Below are 16,864 nucleotides of genomic sequence, written 5' to 3'. Positions count from 1 at the left end.
GGTGTGTGTGTGTGTGTGGTTGTTACCACCGTGTCCTTGACTACAACACCAGTTCAAATCTCCCTTTACAATTTCCTGAGTTCCTTGTAAGTATTAAACCGTTTGGGGGATTGTGAGGGGAATAGGGGACCAGAATTCTTTGGGCAAAGTTCTGACTGTTTACAGTGGTATCATAATGTTTTAAAAGTATGGTGTGGACATGGCCACAATGTGGTAAATGTGTTTTTGACTATGACACCAGTGAGGCTTGAGCTCAATCTGCTGGGAAGCTCATGAGCTCCTTAAAGAAAGGGCAGGATAACAACATAAGGAAATAAAGAAATATATAGGGCAGTCCCTACAGCACTAAGTGGGATGGAATTTCACTCTTCTTGTTCCCCCACAGAACAATTGTTTGGAGGCATGGGAAGTAGCCAGTCAGTTGCTGCATGCATGGAGAGTCATACTGGGGCTAGAGATTTTATTTCCAATGATAACTGCAGCAGAAGCATTTGTGTGCCCTGCTAATCTTCAATGATGAGAATGAATTTCTCGGGGATTGTTTGACCTCTAACGGGATCCAGAAAGGACATGAGGAATACAGGAAAAAACCTGAGGTGGGGGTGGGAGATAATCAGACGATGGCGACAAGCAGAACTAATGTGTTGTAAAAGAGAGAGAGAGAGCTTTTGAACATGGTGTACAATGCATGATTTACAACTATTTTTCTTATGATAAATTGGAAAATTATTACTGACCTTTTCATTTACTTGAAAGTGGCATCTTAAGAGCTAGAGAGGTAGTGGGAGGGAGATAAGTAAGGGATTTTTTAAATGATTGTTTTGGGAAAGAGTATGCCTGGAGGAAATAAAAATGTTATATTAAACAGGGGAGATTTATTACTTTGTTAGGATAAAGTTGTTTGATGTCTTAAAATACAGTTGAACCAACTGCAATGGAAACATTCAAGTATCTGGACAACTAGTTTTCCATATCATTACAGGTTTGACTGATAAAATAGTTATGCGGAAATTCATTGCACCCTCAGATGCATTTCTGCATGCCCATCACGGGTGAGTACTTGCTCCAGTGAAGTCTCCCCTTTGGCCTTGCTGCTTTGCATGACTGTGATACACAGCACCCCATCCTGAAATATGTATGTATGCGTATTAAATACACACATAGTATTAATTGAGTCCTTGCAATTGTAAGCCACACACCCTTTCCCCTCTTGGTATGTTTCATTATCGACTCAGGAAATTGCATGGCTGCAATTTTGGACTTCGAGCATCGGACGAGGACCTGGGAGAGACGAGGGTTGAAATTCCCCTGTAAGTCTGCAACTGTCCAAGAAGCTCACTGGGTGTGACCTTGTGCCCAGCCTACCTCACAGGGTTGTTGTGCCGATTAAACATGCTACCTTGAGCCCATTGGAGGGAACAAGCAGTATATAAACAAACTTCCTTATAGGGAATTGTGACAATTCAGCCTTAAAATAACACCACCACCAATTTCATTTCATTTTCCCCTGATAATATTGTTAATCATTTTATTATTATCATTCCTATTTATGAAAAGTTGTTTTTATTAAAATTCAGTAAAAAGTATTAGAGAAGGAAAACAAGTCTCCCCCTCCCCACCCTCGGCTAGGATCGCCTGCGCAGGCGCATCACAAACTTCTTGCCCCATCCTCTATAATGCACGCAATGACGAAGGAGGCGCCGGAGACTCCAACTCCTCTACGACCACGCCCCTTGGCCTTCTCGTCACCGCTCCAGCCACGCCTCTCCGTTCGCCCTCTTTCTCTCCGGATAGGAGAGGGAGGGGGTAAGTTTACTGCAGCACGCCTGCGCCGCTCCTTCTCCCGGCGTCTGCGTCATCGCGTGCGCGCGTCGCACAGCCTTGACGTCCGACGCGAAGGTGACCGGCTGGAGGGGGAAGAGAGAGGAGAAGTTACCTCCGCCGTCGCCATGTTGTCCGTGGCCGCCCGCTCCGGCCCGTTGGCCCCTTACCTCTCGGCCGCCGCGCACGCCGTCCCGGGCCCGCTGAAGCCCTTGGCGGCCGGGTTGGCTCCGGCGGCCTCGAAGCTGCCGCTGGACCCGAAGCAGCCTCTGCTCTGCCGGGAGTCGCTGCGAGGCCAGGCCGCCCGTGGGGGACTCGTCGCCACCGCCAGCCTCAATGGTGCGGGCGGGGAAGGGGGGCGGGGGGCGGCCGGCGCTGCTTGAGCAGGGAGGGGTATGGGGTCGCTTCGCTTTCTCTCTGCCTCCCTCCCGTCCCTCTCCCGCTTCATTTACCGAGGTTTCCAGGGTGGCTCAGAGGCAGGACTGGAAGGCGTTTTCTGTGTCCCCTCTGGACTTCATCAAGTTTAGGGAAGGTGACAGCAAAACGCCCGTCGTGCATCATAGCAGTGGGCATGCAGTGTCGGGTAGAGGGCTGCCCCACTTCATTGAGTCATTGATTACTAGTTGTATATCCCACTCCCCCCGCCCATTAGATCAATGGGGTGTTGTTGGTTCTCTTCCTTCCACATTTTATCCCCAGCACAACCTTGTAAGGTAGGCTAGGCTAGAGATGTAATATTTCTGGAAACTTTGAAGCTCAGAAAAAAACCCCGCGTTTTTTTCGGAAAAATTGGGAAAAAAATATGCTACATTAGCACTTCTTTTTTCTTTTCCAGATTGAAAGTCATTCTGTTAGTTTAGAAACATAAAATATAACTATGGACAATTTTAATGGACATAAAATTATCACAACTAGCATATTAAAAATATAGTGTATCCAAACAGGAACTGAAATTTAACTTGTCATTCATCACTGTTTGCTATGCAACATGCTTACTCCATCTCCCATGTTTTGCCCATGAGACCTTATGTATTTCCTCACACTGATGTGTGTTGTCTGTTAACCACTTTAGCTACTTCTATATGCTTAAATTAGTTTATTTCGCTTTTTAAAGACTGTTTTACAGCATTTAATGTTTAAAATATTTTCATTTCTTTTTTTCTTTCATAACACTTTTCAGCACATATACTTTCAAGTCCTTTTTGTTGCTCTATATTTTCTTCCAGTGCTTTGAGGCCTAGTGAAGAGGAACAGAACCAATGCATACCACACACATGCAAAAACAAAACTGAAACCTGTTTCTTTTCTAGTGACAACAGTAACATTTTCTCATCTTGTTCTTGCATTGGAGAGTTCAGTTTCTAATTTAGGACTCGCTTGTCCTCACAGAAATTAGAATAATCTGATACTATGCATATTTTAAAAAAATTATTTATAAAATATTTAAACCCTTTATCTTAAAATATTTTATTCATCGTGTTAAAATAAACCATTCCATAATCTATTTTTTATTTTTCCAATTTTTCAAAAAACAAAAAAGGCTTCGAGGAAAAAATGGGTTTCCCCCGATCTTTTTTGTTTTTCCCCTGGGGCTTCACATCTCTAGGCTAGGCTGAGAGGCACTGACTGGCCCATGGCCACCCCGCAAACTCCATGGCCGAGGGGGGGGATTTGAACCCTTCTTGCCCAGGTCTTAGTCCCAACACTTTAACGCAGACTTTGTCAACCTTGGGCCCCCATTTGTTGTTGGACTACAACTCCTGTTACCCCCACATAGCAGGACCAGTGGTTAGAGATGATGTGAGTTGTAGTGCAACGACATCTGGGGACCCAAGGTTGAGAAAGGCTGCTCTAACCACTGCACCACGGTGACTGACACACCTTTAGGCTGAAGGGTGCTCACGTGATTCAGATGCTGCAGTGTACAAAACAGTTTCCCCGCACACAAGTCAGGCTTCTCCTTGGCTTTCTATATTAAGGGAGAACTTACTGAATGGAGTGGTGCTGTGTCTGAACTGTGCTGCCTCAAACTGCATATGCAAAACTAGTATGGCAGGGATTGTCCAGATCGCCTCCCTAACCGAGTTGGTGTGGTGCAGTCATTAGAGTAGTGGTCCCCTAAACCTGGTGCTTAGGGACGCAGGTGGCGCTGTGAGTTAAACCACAGAGTCTAGGGCTTGCTGATCAGAAGGTCGGCAGTTCAAATCCCTGCAACGGGGTGAGCTCCCGTTGCTCGGTCCCTGCTCCTGCCCACCTAGCAGTTTGAAAGCACATCAAAGTGCAAGTAGATAAATAGGGACCGCTCCGGCGGGAAGGTAAACGGCATTTCCTTGTGCTGCTCTGGTTCGCCAGAAGCAGCTTTGTCGTGCTGGCCACATGACCCGGAAGCTGTCTGCGGACAAACGCCGGCTCCCTCTGCCTATAGAGCGAGATGAGCGCTGCAACCCCAGAGTCGGACACGACTGGACCTGATGGTCAGGGGGCCCTTTTACCTTTAAACCTAGTGCTATCCAAGTGTTTTTTGGGGGGGACTACCATCCTTTGCTTGATAGTCATGCTAGTGGGGGTTGTGGGGCATAATATCTAAATGGCACCAGTTTGGCTTAGAGCAGGCATCCCCAAATCTCGGCCCTCCAGATGTTTTGGACTACTATTCCCATCATCCCTGATGATGTCCTGTTAGCTAGGGATAATGGGAGTTGTAGGCCAAAACATCTGGAGGGCCGCAGTTTGGGGATGCCTGGCCTAGAGTGATGGACTACGACTGGGGAGGCCCAGGTTCATATCTTCACACACCTGTCAAGTTCACTTGGTGACATTGGGAAAGTCAACATAAGCTGCATTATACAGAGTCAGACTGGGTCCCTCTGGTTTGGTGCTGTCTACACTTGGCTGGCACCTGTTCTCTAGAGTTTCTCTCGCTCAATCTAACCTACTTCGCAGGGTTATTGTGAGGATTAAATGAGTTGCTATTGGGGGAGGGGGAGTTGAGATATCTGTGTGAGTTTTCTTTACACAGGGATTTATTATTTGCCTCATTGGGGCTGTCATGCTGCTGAAGATGGAGGCTTACATGATTGAATGTTCCTTTGTACAGAACAAAAGTCCCTGCATGCAGGCTTGGTTGTAGCCTTCTACCTTGGTTTCCTGTTTGTGGGGAATCTTCTTACATGGTGTATTATTTTATGGCTTGTACTACTTCAAGACCGCATAATGGAGCTTGCATGATTGACTGTCCCCACCCTGGCAAAAAGACACAACCAACCCTCTACCAAAACCTTAGGTATTAGTAAGAAATCAATATGGGGAAGGGACATTGTTAATGTGTAGAGCACGGGTGTCAAACACAAGGCCCGGGGGCCAAATCCGGCCCGCCAGACCTCGTCATGTGGCCCGCCGAGCGCCCCAGCCAGCGGGACCCAGCAGTGGGACCTTGCTGCTGAAGCGCCGTGCCAACAAAGGGCCGACAAACAGCTGGGGGCGGGGAAATGCTTTATGCCCCTGGGTCCCTTCGCGCTCTTTTCTGGTGCTGAATCAAGGCGGCGACCCCCCTTCCCTTTCTTTCTTCCTCTCTCTCGTTCTTATTCTTTCTTTCCCTCTCCTTCCTTCCTTCTTTATCTCTGTCTTCTCTCCCTCTTTCTTTTTCTTTCCTTCTTTATTCCTTCTTTCCTACTCTTCTTTCTCTCACCTCTTTCCTTCCTCTCTCCCTCCTGCTCCCTCTTTTCTTTCTTTCTTCCTTCCTTCCTTCCTTCCTTCCTTCCTTCCTTCCTTCCTTCCTTCCTTCCTTCCCAACTTTCTTCCTCTCCCTCATTCTTATTCTTTCTTTCCCTCTACTTCCTTCCTTCTTTCTCCCTTTCCGTCTTCTCTCCCTCTTTCTTTTTCTTTCCTTCTTTTTTCTCTTCCTCATTTCCAACTCTTCTTTCTCTCCCCTCTTTCCTTCCTTCCTTCCTATCTCCCTCCCACTCCCTCTTTTCTTTCTTTCTTTCTTTCTTTCTTTCTTTCTTTCTTTCTTTCTTTCTTTCTTTCTTTCTTCTTCCTTCCTTCCTTCCTTCCTTCCTTCCTCCCTCCCTCCCTCCCTCCCTCCCTCCCTCCCTCCCTTACTCCCTTCCTCCCTCTCCCTCTCCCTCTCCTCAGAAACATAGGATGCTGCTTTATACTTCTGGCCCTTAAACCCTGGAACCAGGAGAGCAGCTCCAGTGAGTCAACCTCAGCCAGTCCCTTTGGTAAAGGGTGGTGGCTCACTGGCAGAACATCTGTCCTGCATGCAGAAGGACCCCAGCATCTCCAGGTACTAGTAGCTCTGCAAAGGTCCTGCATGAAACCCTAGCGAGCCTCCACCACCCAGTGCAGTTACCAAAAATCATTTTTCAATAAATTGTACAATAATTGTACATTTGAATATCTACTTGCCATTATTCTGACTATGTTTCCGCTTTCAGAGCTAGTTATTACTTACATTATTACAAAAAACAGTAATAATTGAATGCAGTGACAATAATTTATGATAATAAAGAGTGGACACATAGTCCTACAGATACAACCGGCCCTTTGAGGGTGACCAAACTGCTGATGCGGCCCCCGATGAATTTGAGTTTGACACCCCTGGTGTAGAGCATCTGCTGTGCATGCGGAGGTTCAGTCTTTGGCTACTACCACTGAATGAGTTGGATCAAAAGTGACTCAGTACAAGTGTTTTCTTTGGAAGGAGCATTAAATCACACAGGTTTTTACCTGCAGCCTCAGAGGTGCAGTCCAGAGAAAGATTTGCCATATTAAGAATTATTCCTAAAATGGGAGTTGGAAGGGCTTGGACTTGTAGTGTAAGGATCATATCTGTGCTTATCTGTGTCCCCAGCATAATGCTTGCCACCCCACAGGTTCCCTGTTAGCTGGTTCTGCGTCACATATCACCAGGGGGGTAGAGTCCTTTTGTTCTCACTGTTGCAGGATCACTAAGTTCAGCCCTTCGCTTTTCACTCCTCTAGAGAAACTTATCTTTCACTTGCATAATAGGAAGTAAGAGTTATACTTGAGGGTGCTGTTCGTATATAGGCTGAATTTGTTCCTTTTTCCAAATTGAAAATTGGGAGTGGGGTGCGATGTTGGAGGTTGACTTTTTGTATAGAAGAGCCTTGCTGGATCAGAGCAGCATCATTTCTAGTCCAGTATCTTCTTTGCAACACTCTCCAGCCAGTAGGACTTGAGGAAACAGTACACACACTGCCCCAGTTGTTTGTTTCCAACTGGTAGTTTTCTAGTTTATTGTTTCATGTATTTAAAATGTTTTATTTTAGTTATCTAAAATATTTTATTTATTTAACATATCCGTTGATTAAAATATTTATATACCGTACCACTATTTCATTTTAAAAGTCAAAGCCATTTACAACAAGGATACATATGTACAATAAAACCGTGTAGAAATTTAAAATCAGATTATCAATTATTGCAGGAAGATGTTTTCTCAGTTGACTACATAATCTTGGCAGGAAAGAAAAGCTTTCAGCAGATGTTGAAAGGTTAAAACAGAAGGTGGCCGCAGAATTTATTTTCCAGGGACTGGGCTGATGACACAAAAGGTTTGGTTTCATGTGTGTGTCTGATGAGCCTTGCCAACTGTCTTTCACTTGAAATCACAAGGTGGTGTTTAGTAAAATTACAGTGCAAAATGAAGCAGCAGCCAATGGGTCAGTGCAGGCCTATTAAATGTGATCCACTGATACCTGTTAGCCAGCAAATAAAGTGAGTTCTAGTTTATAAAAGGGCAGGTGTTAAGTTGTGGAACTGCTTGGAAGTCGTGGCACAGTTATAAAAAACATTCTGATATTTTCAGCATAGACCTAGTTTGGGTTATTTGCTACAAGGTTGAAATGTAAATATCCTGTGTACTATTATGGGCCAAGTGTGCACAAGTATAAAGGGGAGGATAATATGCTACTAGAGGAAATTGCAGAAATGGTTTAAACTCTCTAAAAACATTGTTTTGCTTCATTAGCTTTTTATTGGATGCAAATAGTCTTCTGTTTAACTTTAGACCTTGAAATTAAGTGTGTATTAGCTTGTCCTGAAAATCTTAACACAACCTTCATTTAATTTCTAAGGAAGCAGTCTTCAAAAAAAAAGCTTATTATAAAGAGATGCTCTTATCCCTTCATTAGTTCAAGCTTGTTGTAAACACTTATTGTAATCTCTGCACAACGTCCCAAGAGATCCTGAATTACCTTGAGCTTGATTCTTCAAGCCCTTGGTGTTATTGCCCTTAAGTCAAAAAATTAAACTTGCACTTGCATTCTTACGAAGTTGCATTTTTATGAAGTGCCCTCAATGAAGGTGTATGGTATTGAGCTGTTGTGTCTTAAAACAGTTACATATACTCTAGTATAAATAATTTTCCAAATACTCCTTTGGTTTTGAAACAACAACAACAACAAAATCCTTCCAGCAGCGCCTTAGAGACCAACTAAGTTTGTCATTGGTATGAGCTTTCATCGATATCTGAAGGAGTGTGCATGCACACAAAAGCTCATACCAATGACAATCTTAGTTGGTCTCTAAGGCGCTGCTGGAAGGATTTTTTTATATATTTTTTTCGACTACGTCAGACCAACGCAGCTACCTACCTGTAACTAGTCCTTTGGATTTGACAGAGTTCTCATGCTAAGTGAACTTCGTTGATTTTCCCCACCCACCTCCCAATCAAATATTTCAGCTTAACTAATTCCTGCAATTGGAAAAAGTTGATAATATTTTCATAAGCCACATAAAATCAACTATCTAGTTTGATTTACCAAATATTTCAAGCATACAAAATTGAATTCTAGTCAGTTTGCATTTGGAAGCTTTCTTATTCAAAGTTTTCCAGAAAACTAATATTACTGCATCTAAAAGAGATACTAATCCTACTCTAAACTTTAGATGCAATTTCATAGGCTACAGTGTAGCTAATGATGCCAGCATAAGTTCACTTGTTTGCTTGGCTAAATGTAAATCAAGGTACTTTGGTTTAACTGGTTTGTAGATTAGTCCATAGAATCTCCCATAAAATGTACAGAAATGTTCTAAACTTGTCCATTAAAAGCGCCTTTTAAAATTTAGTCAAGTTCTAGGGTTGCCATATTTTGAAGAGCAAAAAAAGAGAACACATTTGTCGGCTTCTACTTTTAACTATGGGTTGCTATGATGACACTCATTTACATAATTGTGAAAAAGAGGACATGACTTGTAAAAAGAAGACATATAGCAACCCTATAAAGGGCTACTGGAGTGGGTTTAACAAAACACTTTGGAATATTAGGGATTTCTTTACAGCATATAAAACACCAGATTTCTCCCCCTTACTCCAATATAATCATATTTGTGTTTTCTGATATTGGACCAGAGCCTGGCATGCTCTGGTCCATGGAGTCACGAAGAGTCGGACACGACTAAACAACAACACTATCATTTGATGACAATTTATAGGCTTCCCAGCCAGGAAATGATAGATTTTCATGTATAATTGCAGGAAGAAATAAATGGAATGCCTGCACCTCCATAAGGTGATTGTATGGAACTTGTATGAAAATCAATAGTTAAATGTTCTTGATAGTTAGTATAGTACCAAAAATATGCTTTTTGTGAGTCAATCAGGTACCAATATAATGTCCTGTAATTTTAAAAAAAATCAGTAATTCTCCATTCTTTTGCAGCTCCTGCTAGCATCCGTTATGTCCACAATGATGTCACTGTGCCTGACTTCTCCGACTACCGTCGTCATGATGTAACAGATGCTGCAAAATCATCCCAAGAGAGCAGTGAATCCAGGAAAGTCTTCTCCTACTTTATGACAGCAACAACCTGTGTGGCGACAGCATATGCTGCTAAGAATGTTGTCACTCAGTTCGTCACCAGCATGAGTGCTTCTGCTGATGTGTTGGCATTGTCGAAGATTGAGATCAAGCTCACCGATATTCCTGAAGGCAAGAATATGACTTTCAAGTGGAGAGGGAAGCCTCTCTTCGTGCGTCACAGAACCGCAAAAGAGATTGAGCAAGAAGCTGCAGTATCTTTGACTGATTTAAGAGACCCCCAGCATGATTTAGACCGAGTAAAGAAACCTGAATGGGTTGTCCTGATTGGTGTTTGCACCCATCTTGGCTGTGTACCCATTGCAAATGCTGGGGAGTTTGGTGGCTATTATTGCCCCTGCCATGGGTCGCATTACGATGCGTCTGGCAGAATCCGCAAAGGTCCAGCTCCATTAAATCTCGAGGTTCCCTACTATGAATTCCCTTCGGAAGATTTACTCATTGTGGGTTAAATTTCTGGATGCCTGGCGCTCTATTTCCTGTATGTATGCAGAGGAACGAGGCTGGTGTTCGTGTAATGTATTTAAAAAAGAAAAGAAAAATTGAGTGGAAAGTATGGCTAACTGTCCCAAGTCACTGTTCAGATCTGATTGTTTGTGTACTTGGTCAGTTTTAATAAAGGATTAAACTGCTTTCCCATAATGATGTGTAGCTTGTCTATAATTAGTAAAGCAATTGAATGTTTTCTAAGAGGAAATTGATACTTCTTAATAAAAAAATAGTAACCTTTTTGGATGAAAAGCTATGAACCAGACAACTGAGGTTTTGATGGGCCAGTTTGCACAGGAGTTTTTGCTTTTATGTGTGAGCAGGCCCAGCCATCCTTGGACGCATACTGAGAATCTCATGAGATCTGATAGCTTGTTGGCTGGTTGTTGTTTTAAAGGTATAGCAGAAATAAGATTCTAACGCCTTCCATCATTGTGTGCCCCTGATGGAGGTTGCATTTGCACTAGCTGCTATATGATGACAAATGCAATTTATTGACCTTGTGCTCTGACATCTGAATGCATTTGGAGAGCTTAGACCCCTCACCTTGTCTGAAGAAATAAGAGCCCAGCCATCTTCTGTTGTTATCAAATAAACAGCTATGCCTTTCTCGGTCACTTCCCATGGTATGATAATGGAACTCTGGTTGATATGCCACTCATGGGTGATTATGGGACACACGGGGCTCCCATCATTGCAGTACTATCTCTAGTTCCTGTAGATCTAATTGGCCATGCTGACTGGGGCAGATGGGAGTTGGAAGTCGAGCAATTGTTTGAGAGCTACAGGACTCTCATCCCTGGTTGTAGATAGAGATCAGTGATCAGATACTCTTCCACATTTATGTTGGAGAAATAGAGAGAGAGTAACATCTGGTCAGTGCATCACTGTAAGTTTCAAAATATATGCAGTTTGAAAGCTAGCCAAACATGAGTGGTGGTGGTATTATTTTATTTTATTTTTTGAAACCAATTTATGACAGCCATTTGGATTGTGATCATACTTTCTAGATTCGTGTGTTAATGAAGCAGCCAAATCTGAAAGTAAATCTGCTCTGTGTCTAGGAACCTTTGAATTAAAATAAGGCAGCAGTTTCTGAGCACAGAAATGCCTTATCCTGCAAATATACTTTTTATTTTATTAGAGAATTGTTCCTTCTCTTTTGAAGACTCACTGATTGATTCCCTCCCCACTGCACCCCACCCCGCCGGGAAATAGAGATGTAACAACCACAACCCTTTTGCTTCAAGCACTGAACTTCTTACACGACATTAAAGGCATTGAGTCTGACACATGAAAGTAAAAGTTTGCATTTGTTTTTTCAGCTTTATTCCAGCTTACAAATGATGTATATGGTCAGCAAAGCGGTCAGTCAGAATACTAGGATACATAAAATGCAACTTAAATACAAAATGCACTGATGTCCCAGCTACACTGTACTTCTCAAAGCAACTCTTTGATCTCGTGTAGGCTTCCCTGATGCGCATGGTGGCTGTGAACATTTCTGCACTTTGATTTTTATGTCACCCAGTCTGTTCTACCAGCCAATAACAATGATACATGGAGTGTTGAGGTGTGACCCCTGTAAGGTAGGTGTTAACACATAATATAAATAGGTGTTAGAAATATTTGAGCAATATGCAGGCTAATAATAGGTCTGCCCCAAAAGCACCACTTGGGCAGAGTCTGTCAAGCATTGGCATTACTCTTGAAAGTCAAGGTTTGGTTGGACGTAAGCTACAACAAAACAATCCATGACAAACCATGCCACTTGCTTGTTTCTGCAAAATTGTGCCATGAAAATGAACAGAAGGACAGATTAATTTAATGGTGCAATGCCAGTTATAAATATCATAAACCAATCCCATGCACCTTGTGTTCTAACAAAGCTGCTGTGGCATGCCAAATACAGAGATGGTATTTTTTTGGATCTGAACGAAGGTAGGTAAAATACAGAACACAAAATTCTGCATTTTGCACAAGAATTCGCAAAATCTTGAAAAGACTAAACCTTTAGCAACTCCTTAGTATAATTATTTTAGGCCAAAATGTATTGTGGTTGCTTGCATCTATGTTGACATGTTACTCCCCCCCCCTTTTTTGCCTTAACTGCGGGTTTTAAAAACTTCATTGGTTATAGAATGCTCTGGTAGATCATAGAATCATAGACTTGTAGAGTTGGAAGGGACCCAAAACCTCATGTAGTCCAACCCCCAGCAACGCAGGAATCGCAGCTAAAGAGTCATTGACAGTTGGCCATCATCCCTATGTTTAGAAACCTCCAATTAAGGAGAGCCCATCGCCTTCTGAGGGAGCTCACCGTCAAACAAGTCTTATTGTCAGCAAGTTCTTCCTAATGTTTAGTTGGAATCTCTTGTCATTTGAATCCATTGGTTCAGGTCCTACCCTCTGGAGCAGCAGAAAACAAGCTTGCTCCATCTTCCATGTGACAGCCCTTCAGATACTTGAAGAGTTGCTTCTGGCTACACTTACCCAATTCCCTCAACCATTCCTCATAAGGCTCGTTTTCCAGATGCTTTATCATCTTGGTCACCTTCCTTTGCATTCGTTCCAGCTTGTGTGCTTAAGGCATGAGGCAAATCCACCGACGTTAAGTTCTTTTATGGTGGTGTTTAAGTAGACTACGGGTGGCGCTGTGGTCTAAACCACAGAGCCTAGGGCTTGCTGACCAGAAGGTCAGCGGTTTGAATCCCTGCAACGGTGAGCTCCCATTGCTCAGTCCCTGCTCCTGCCAACCTAGCAGTTCAAAAGCATGTCAAAGTGCAAGTAGATAAATAGGTATTGCTCCGGCGGGAAGGTAAACGGTGTTTCTGTGCGCTGCTCTGGTTCGCCAGAAGCGGCTTAGTTATGCTGGCCACATGACCCGGAAGCTGTACACCAGCTCCCTCGGCCAGTAAAGCAGGATGAGCGCCGCAACCCCAGAGTCGTTTGCGACTGGACCTAATGATCAGGGGCCCCTTTACCTTTACAAGTAGACTACAAGGAGATTTGGAATGGCTCTTAATTCCAGAAATCTAAATGCCGTTTAACTCTTCCTCCCCTACCCCACCATGAAACTTTGAGAACTATGGTGGTATTAAAAGGGATTGGATACCCTGTAACAACAGTCTGTAAAGTGCATTTCTTGGAATACTATCTTCAAATTTTTATAATATTTATAATAAAGATGCAGCCTTTGTCATGCTCAGAGTTTGATTAAAAAAGAACCCTCTAAAATCTAATTGTTTTCATATTTTAAAAATCCTCAGAATCCTTATGTACCTCTAGAAGGTAGCTAATCATCTTGGATGGCTTTCAAAGAGAATTGAACAAATTCATGAAGGATAAAGGCTACTGATGGCTACTAGCAGTGAAGGCCCTTGTCTGCATGCTTGGCCAGAGGCTGGAATATTTCTGAACACCAATTGCTGGAAGCCGCAGGAGGGGAGCTGCTCTTGTGCTTAGGTCCTGCTGGCAGGTTTCCAACTGGGGCATCTGATGGACCACTGGGAATATAGGATGGTGGGCTGTTGGCCTGATCCAGCAGGCTCTCATGATGTTCTTTTGGTTCATTTGAGAGCCTGCCATAATGATTGCAGACCAAAACAGGTTGATGAAAAGCAAAGAACTTGCTATTGCACATTTAGTGAGCTGCTAATGTGAATCATTTCCCATTTTTATGAACTGGCCTGCAGAAGAATGCTCTGCTAACTGTTACATTACCAAGATACAGACAATTAAGTTATATAAAGGAGATGAAATGATAGCAGGGCTGAGCACCCAGGCGGCAGCACCCGGTGAAAGCCCAGGCTGGCAATGGATAGGGGCCTCTCCGCAACACAATCCAAGGTGCCATTAAAGTCAGACCCCAGCCTGTAGAAGAGAGAGAGAGATTTGCTAAGCCACTCATCAAAATGTCGGCACAAAGTCTCTGTCATGAAATATGCAAGTGATCTATCTCTGGATGTCTGAGCATGTTGTGTTGGATGTGTTATCATTGAAACAGCATTGACTGGGAGGGTGGGAGAAAGAATTCTAAGAGCTTGAAGAAAGCAATTGAGGCCTTAGAATCATGCACAGTGCTATTTTAAGAGACATTGGTGCTGCTTTGATCTCCCTTCAAAGAGGCCTTGCCTAGCCACTTTCGGTATGCATCCAATTTCTCCTACCTGATAAAGAGCCCAGGCACTGCAGTGCACAAGACTGAACCCAGTTGAGGCCATGTTTTGACAGGGAAAGCCTATGCAGGCTTGAGTTCTTACTTTTTGTACCTGTGAGTGGGGCTTGATAGGGGGTAACTGCAAGTGCTGCTGCCCACCCACTGTCTTGCGGAAAGGCCATAGCTCAATGGTAGATCATCTGTTTTGTGTGCAGAAGGTCCTAAGCTCAGCCCCCAATAGCATCTCTAGGTAGGGCTGGAAGAGACTCCTTTCCTGAAACCCTAAATAGCTGCTCCCTGTTAGTTTAGACTAGTGTTTTCCAAACTTGGGTCTCTAACTGTTTTTGGACTACAACTCCCTTCATCTCTAGCTAGCAGGACCAGTGGTCAGGGATGATGGCCATTGTAGTTCAAAAATGGCTGGGGACCCAAGTTTGGGTAACACTGGTTTAGACGATAGTGAGTTGGATAGCCCAGTGATCTGATATGGTATAAGGCAGATTCCTATGTTCCAATGTACTAGTAGCAAAAGCTACTAGTGAACCTCAGAAGTGAACCTCAGAAGAAAAAAAGGAACTATATATTTATATATAGATATATAAATAAAACTAAACATGCAGGATACAGAGCTAAAGAAATCCTAAGGAGTGGACATTCCACCTGGTAATTCCCTCAGAGATAAACGGACCTCAGATTCACCATCCTTGACATTCATACATTTTTATTCTTGCTTCGTGCAATGCACAACATGCCTTACTGGAGGAGCTCAAAGGCTCCATCGTTTGGCCTGTGCTGGCCAGAGAAAATCTTTTAAAAATTCCTTCCAGCAGCACCTTAGAGACCAACTAAAACTTTGTAATGCCTCTGATGGGGAGGGGAGGATGGCCTTCTAGCCTGTCTGTTCCCTGTCCTCTTTGGACTTCAGGCATTATGACTTTGTTTTTCCCAAGAAGCTCCAAGCTGTGGGTGACTGTAACAAGGCAGCCACGATGCCCAGGACACATGCAGTGGAAACCTGTAGAGAGATGCTAGAAGACAACTTTCAGACCATGGGATCTTCTTGTCCTCTACATGCTACAACTCCCAGCACCCCCAACCATTGGCTGTGCTGATGGGACTGATGGGAGTTGAAGTCCAACAATTCTGGAGGACCAAAGGTTTGCTGTCTCTGGACTCTGAAAATGGGCATGCGGTGGAATGACTCCTTTATGAGGAAAGATTTCAGCATTCGGGACCTTTTAGTTTAGAGAAAAGGTGAGTAAGGGGCAACATGAGAGACTTTTATACAACTATGCATGGGCAGAGAAAAGTCCCTCCTCGTGACGCTAAAACTAGTGGACATCCAATAAAGCTGAATGTTGGAAGATTCAGGACAGACAAAGGAAAGGACTACTTCACACAGCACATAGGGTTTTTTTAAAAAAGATTTTTATTGAAGTTCAGGAATTTTTACATACATTATATTCTCTCCTCCCAATTCTTAATTTCCTGTACCATTTTTCCTTTCCCTTCCCACCCCCTCCCCCACCCATAATCCATTGGAAGGGTTCAAACAGTTGTCCTCAGCCACGGGCACAATGTTTTTAATTTCCACTGAATATCTTCTGGTCCAGTAGTTGTTATCCATTGAAGATAGGGGTTCCATCTGGTCCTTATCATGGTAGACTTGGCCTTCCATGTTATTTCCTGTGACGTTACTGCCACGATGTCTGACTGAATAAATTCAAACAAATAATTAGTCCAGACCTCTACTGTCCATTTTTCTCTATCTTTCCAACCTAAAGCTATTGTTGCCTTTCCTGCTAGTATCATTGATTTGAAGGTGTGCTGGTCACTTTTCTCTATGACACATAGTTAAACAATGGCACTCACTCCTGCAGGAGGTAGTGATGGCCACCAACCTAGATGGCTTTAAAAGAGGATTAGACAAATTCATGGAAGAGAGGGCTGTCGATGGCTACTGGCCCTTATGGTTTTGTTCTACTTCCGCAGTCATAGGCAGCGATGCTTCTGTACACCAGTAGCTGGAAACCACAGGATGGGATAGTACTGTTGCATTTGGGTCCTGCTTGCTGTTTTCCCGCAGGTATCTGGGGGAATAGGATGCTGGTCTAAATAATCTGTCTGCCTGCTCCACAGCAGGCTCTTCTTAGGTTCTTTTGACTACAACTCCCACCATCCCTGGCCATTGGGCATGATTGCTGAGACAGGTGGTAGATGTAGTCCAAGAGCAGCTGAATGGCACCAGATTGGCTGCTGCTGCTGAAAATAAATGGACCAATAGTCTGAATTGGACTAAGGGAGCTTCCTAGGAATCACAGAATGGAAGAGCTGGATGGTTCTTTAATTCCATGTGGACCTGTAACCTATGTGGACATGTATGACACCTTTTTCTTAACACACCAAAATGACCTGTTGCGGGTAACACAGATAGTGCACGCTCCTTTACCACATGGCCATTTCCATCTTTGTAACTTGCGCAACTCTAGAGTTCCTCCTGCATGAGTGGTATCCTCTGCTTTCAGCGGTCAATTCCTTGACGATGTGC

The 16,864-nt window shown here is 43.5% G+C and overlaps 1 protein-coding gene across 1 annotated transcript; it reads left to right on the top strand.

The window, feature by feature from the left end:
* Positions 1-1,877: 1,877 nt before the first annotated feature.
* LOC118087727 (cytochrome b-c1 complex subunit Rieske, mitochondrial) lies at positions 1,878-10,310 on the top strand. Its single transcript, XM_035120665.2, has 2 exons — positions 1,878-2,160; positions 9,510-10,310. The coding sequence occupies exons 1-2, from the start codon at positions 1,950-1,952 to the stop codon at positions 10,118-10,120; spliced, it is 822 nt and encodes a 273-aa protein (XP_034976556.1). The 5' UTR covers positions 1,878-1,949; the 3' UTR covers positions 10,121-10,310.
* The last annotated feature ends 6,554 nt before the right edge of the window (positions 10,311-16,864 follow it).

Source organism: Zootoca vivipara, chromosome 6 (assembly GCF_963506605.1).
Source record: "Zootoca vivipara chromosome 6, rZooViv1.1, whole genome shotgun sequence".
NCBI lineage: Eukaryota > Metazoa > Chordata > Lepidosauria > Squamata > Lacertidae > Zootoca > Zootoca vivipara.
The sequence above is the reverse complement of the archived record's forward strand: the minus strand, read 5'-3'. Positions and strand labels throughout refer to the sequence as shown.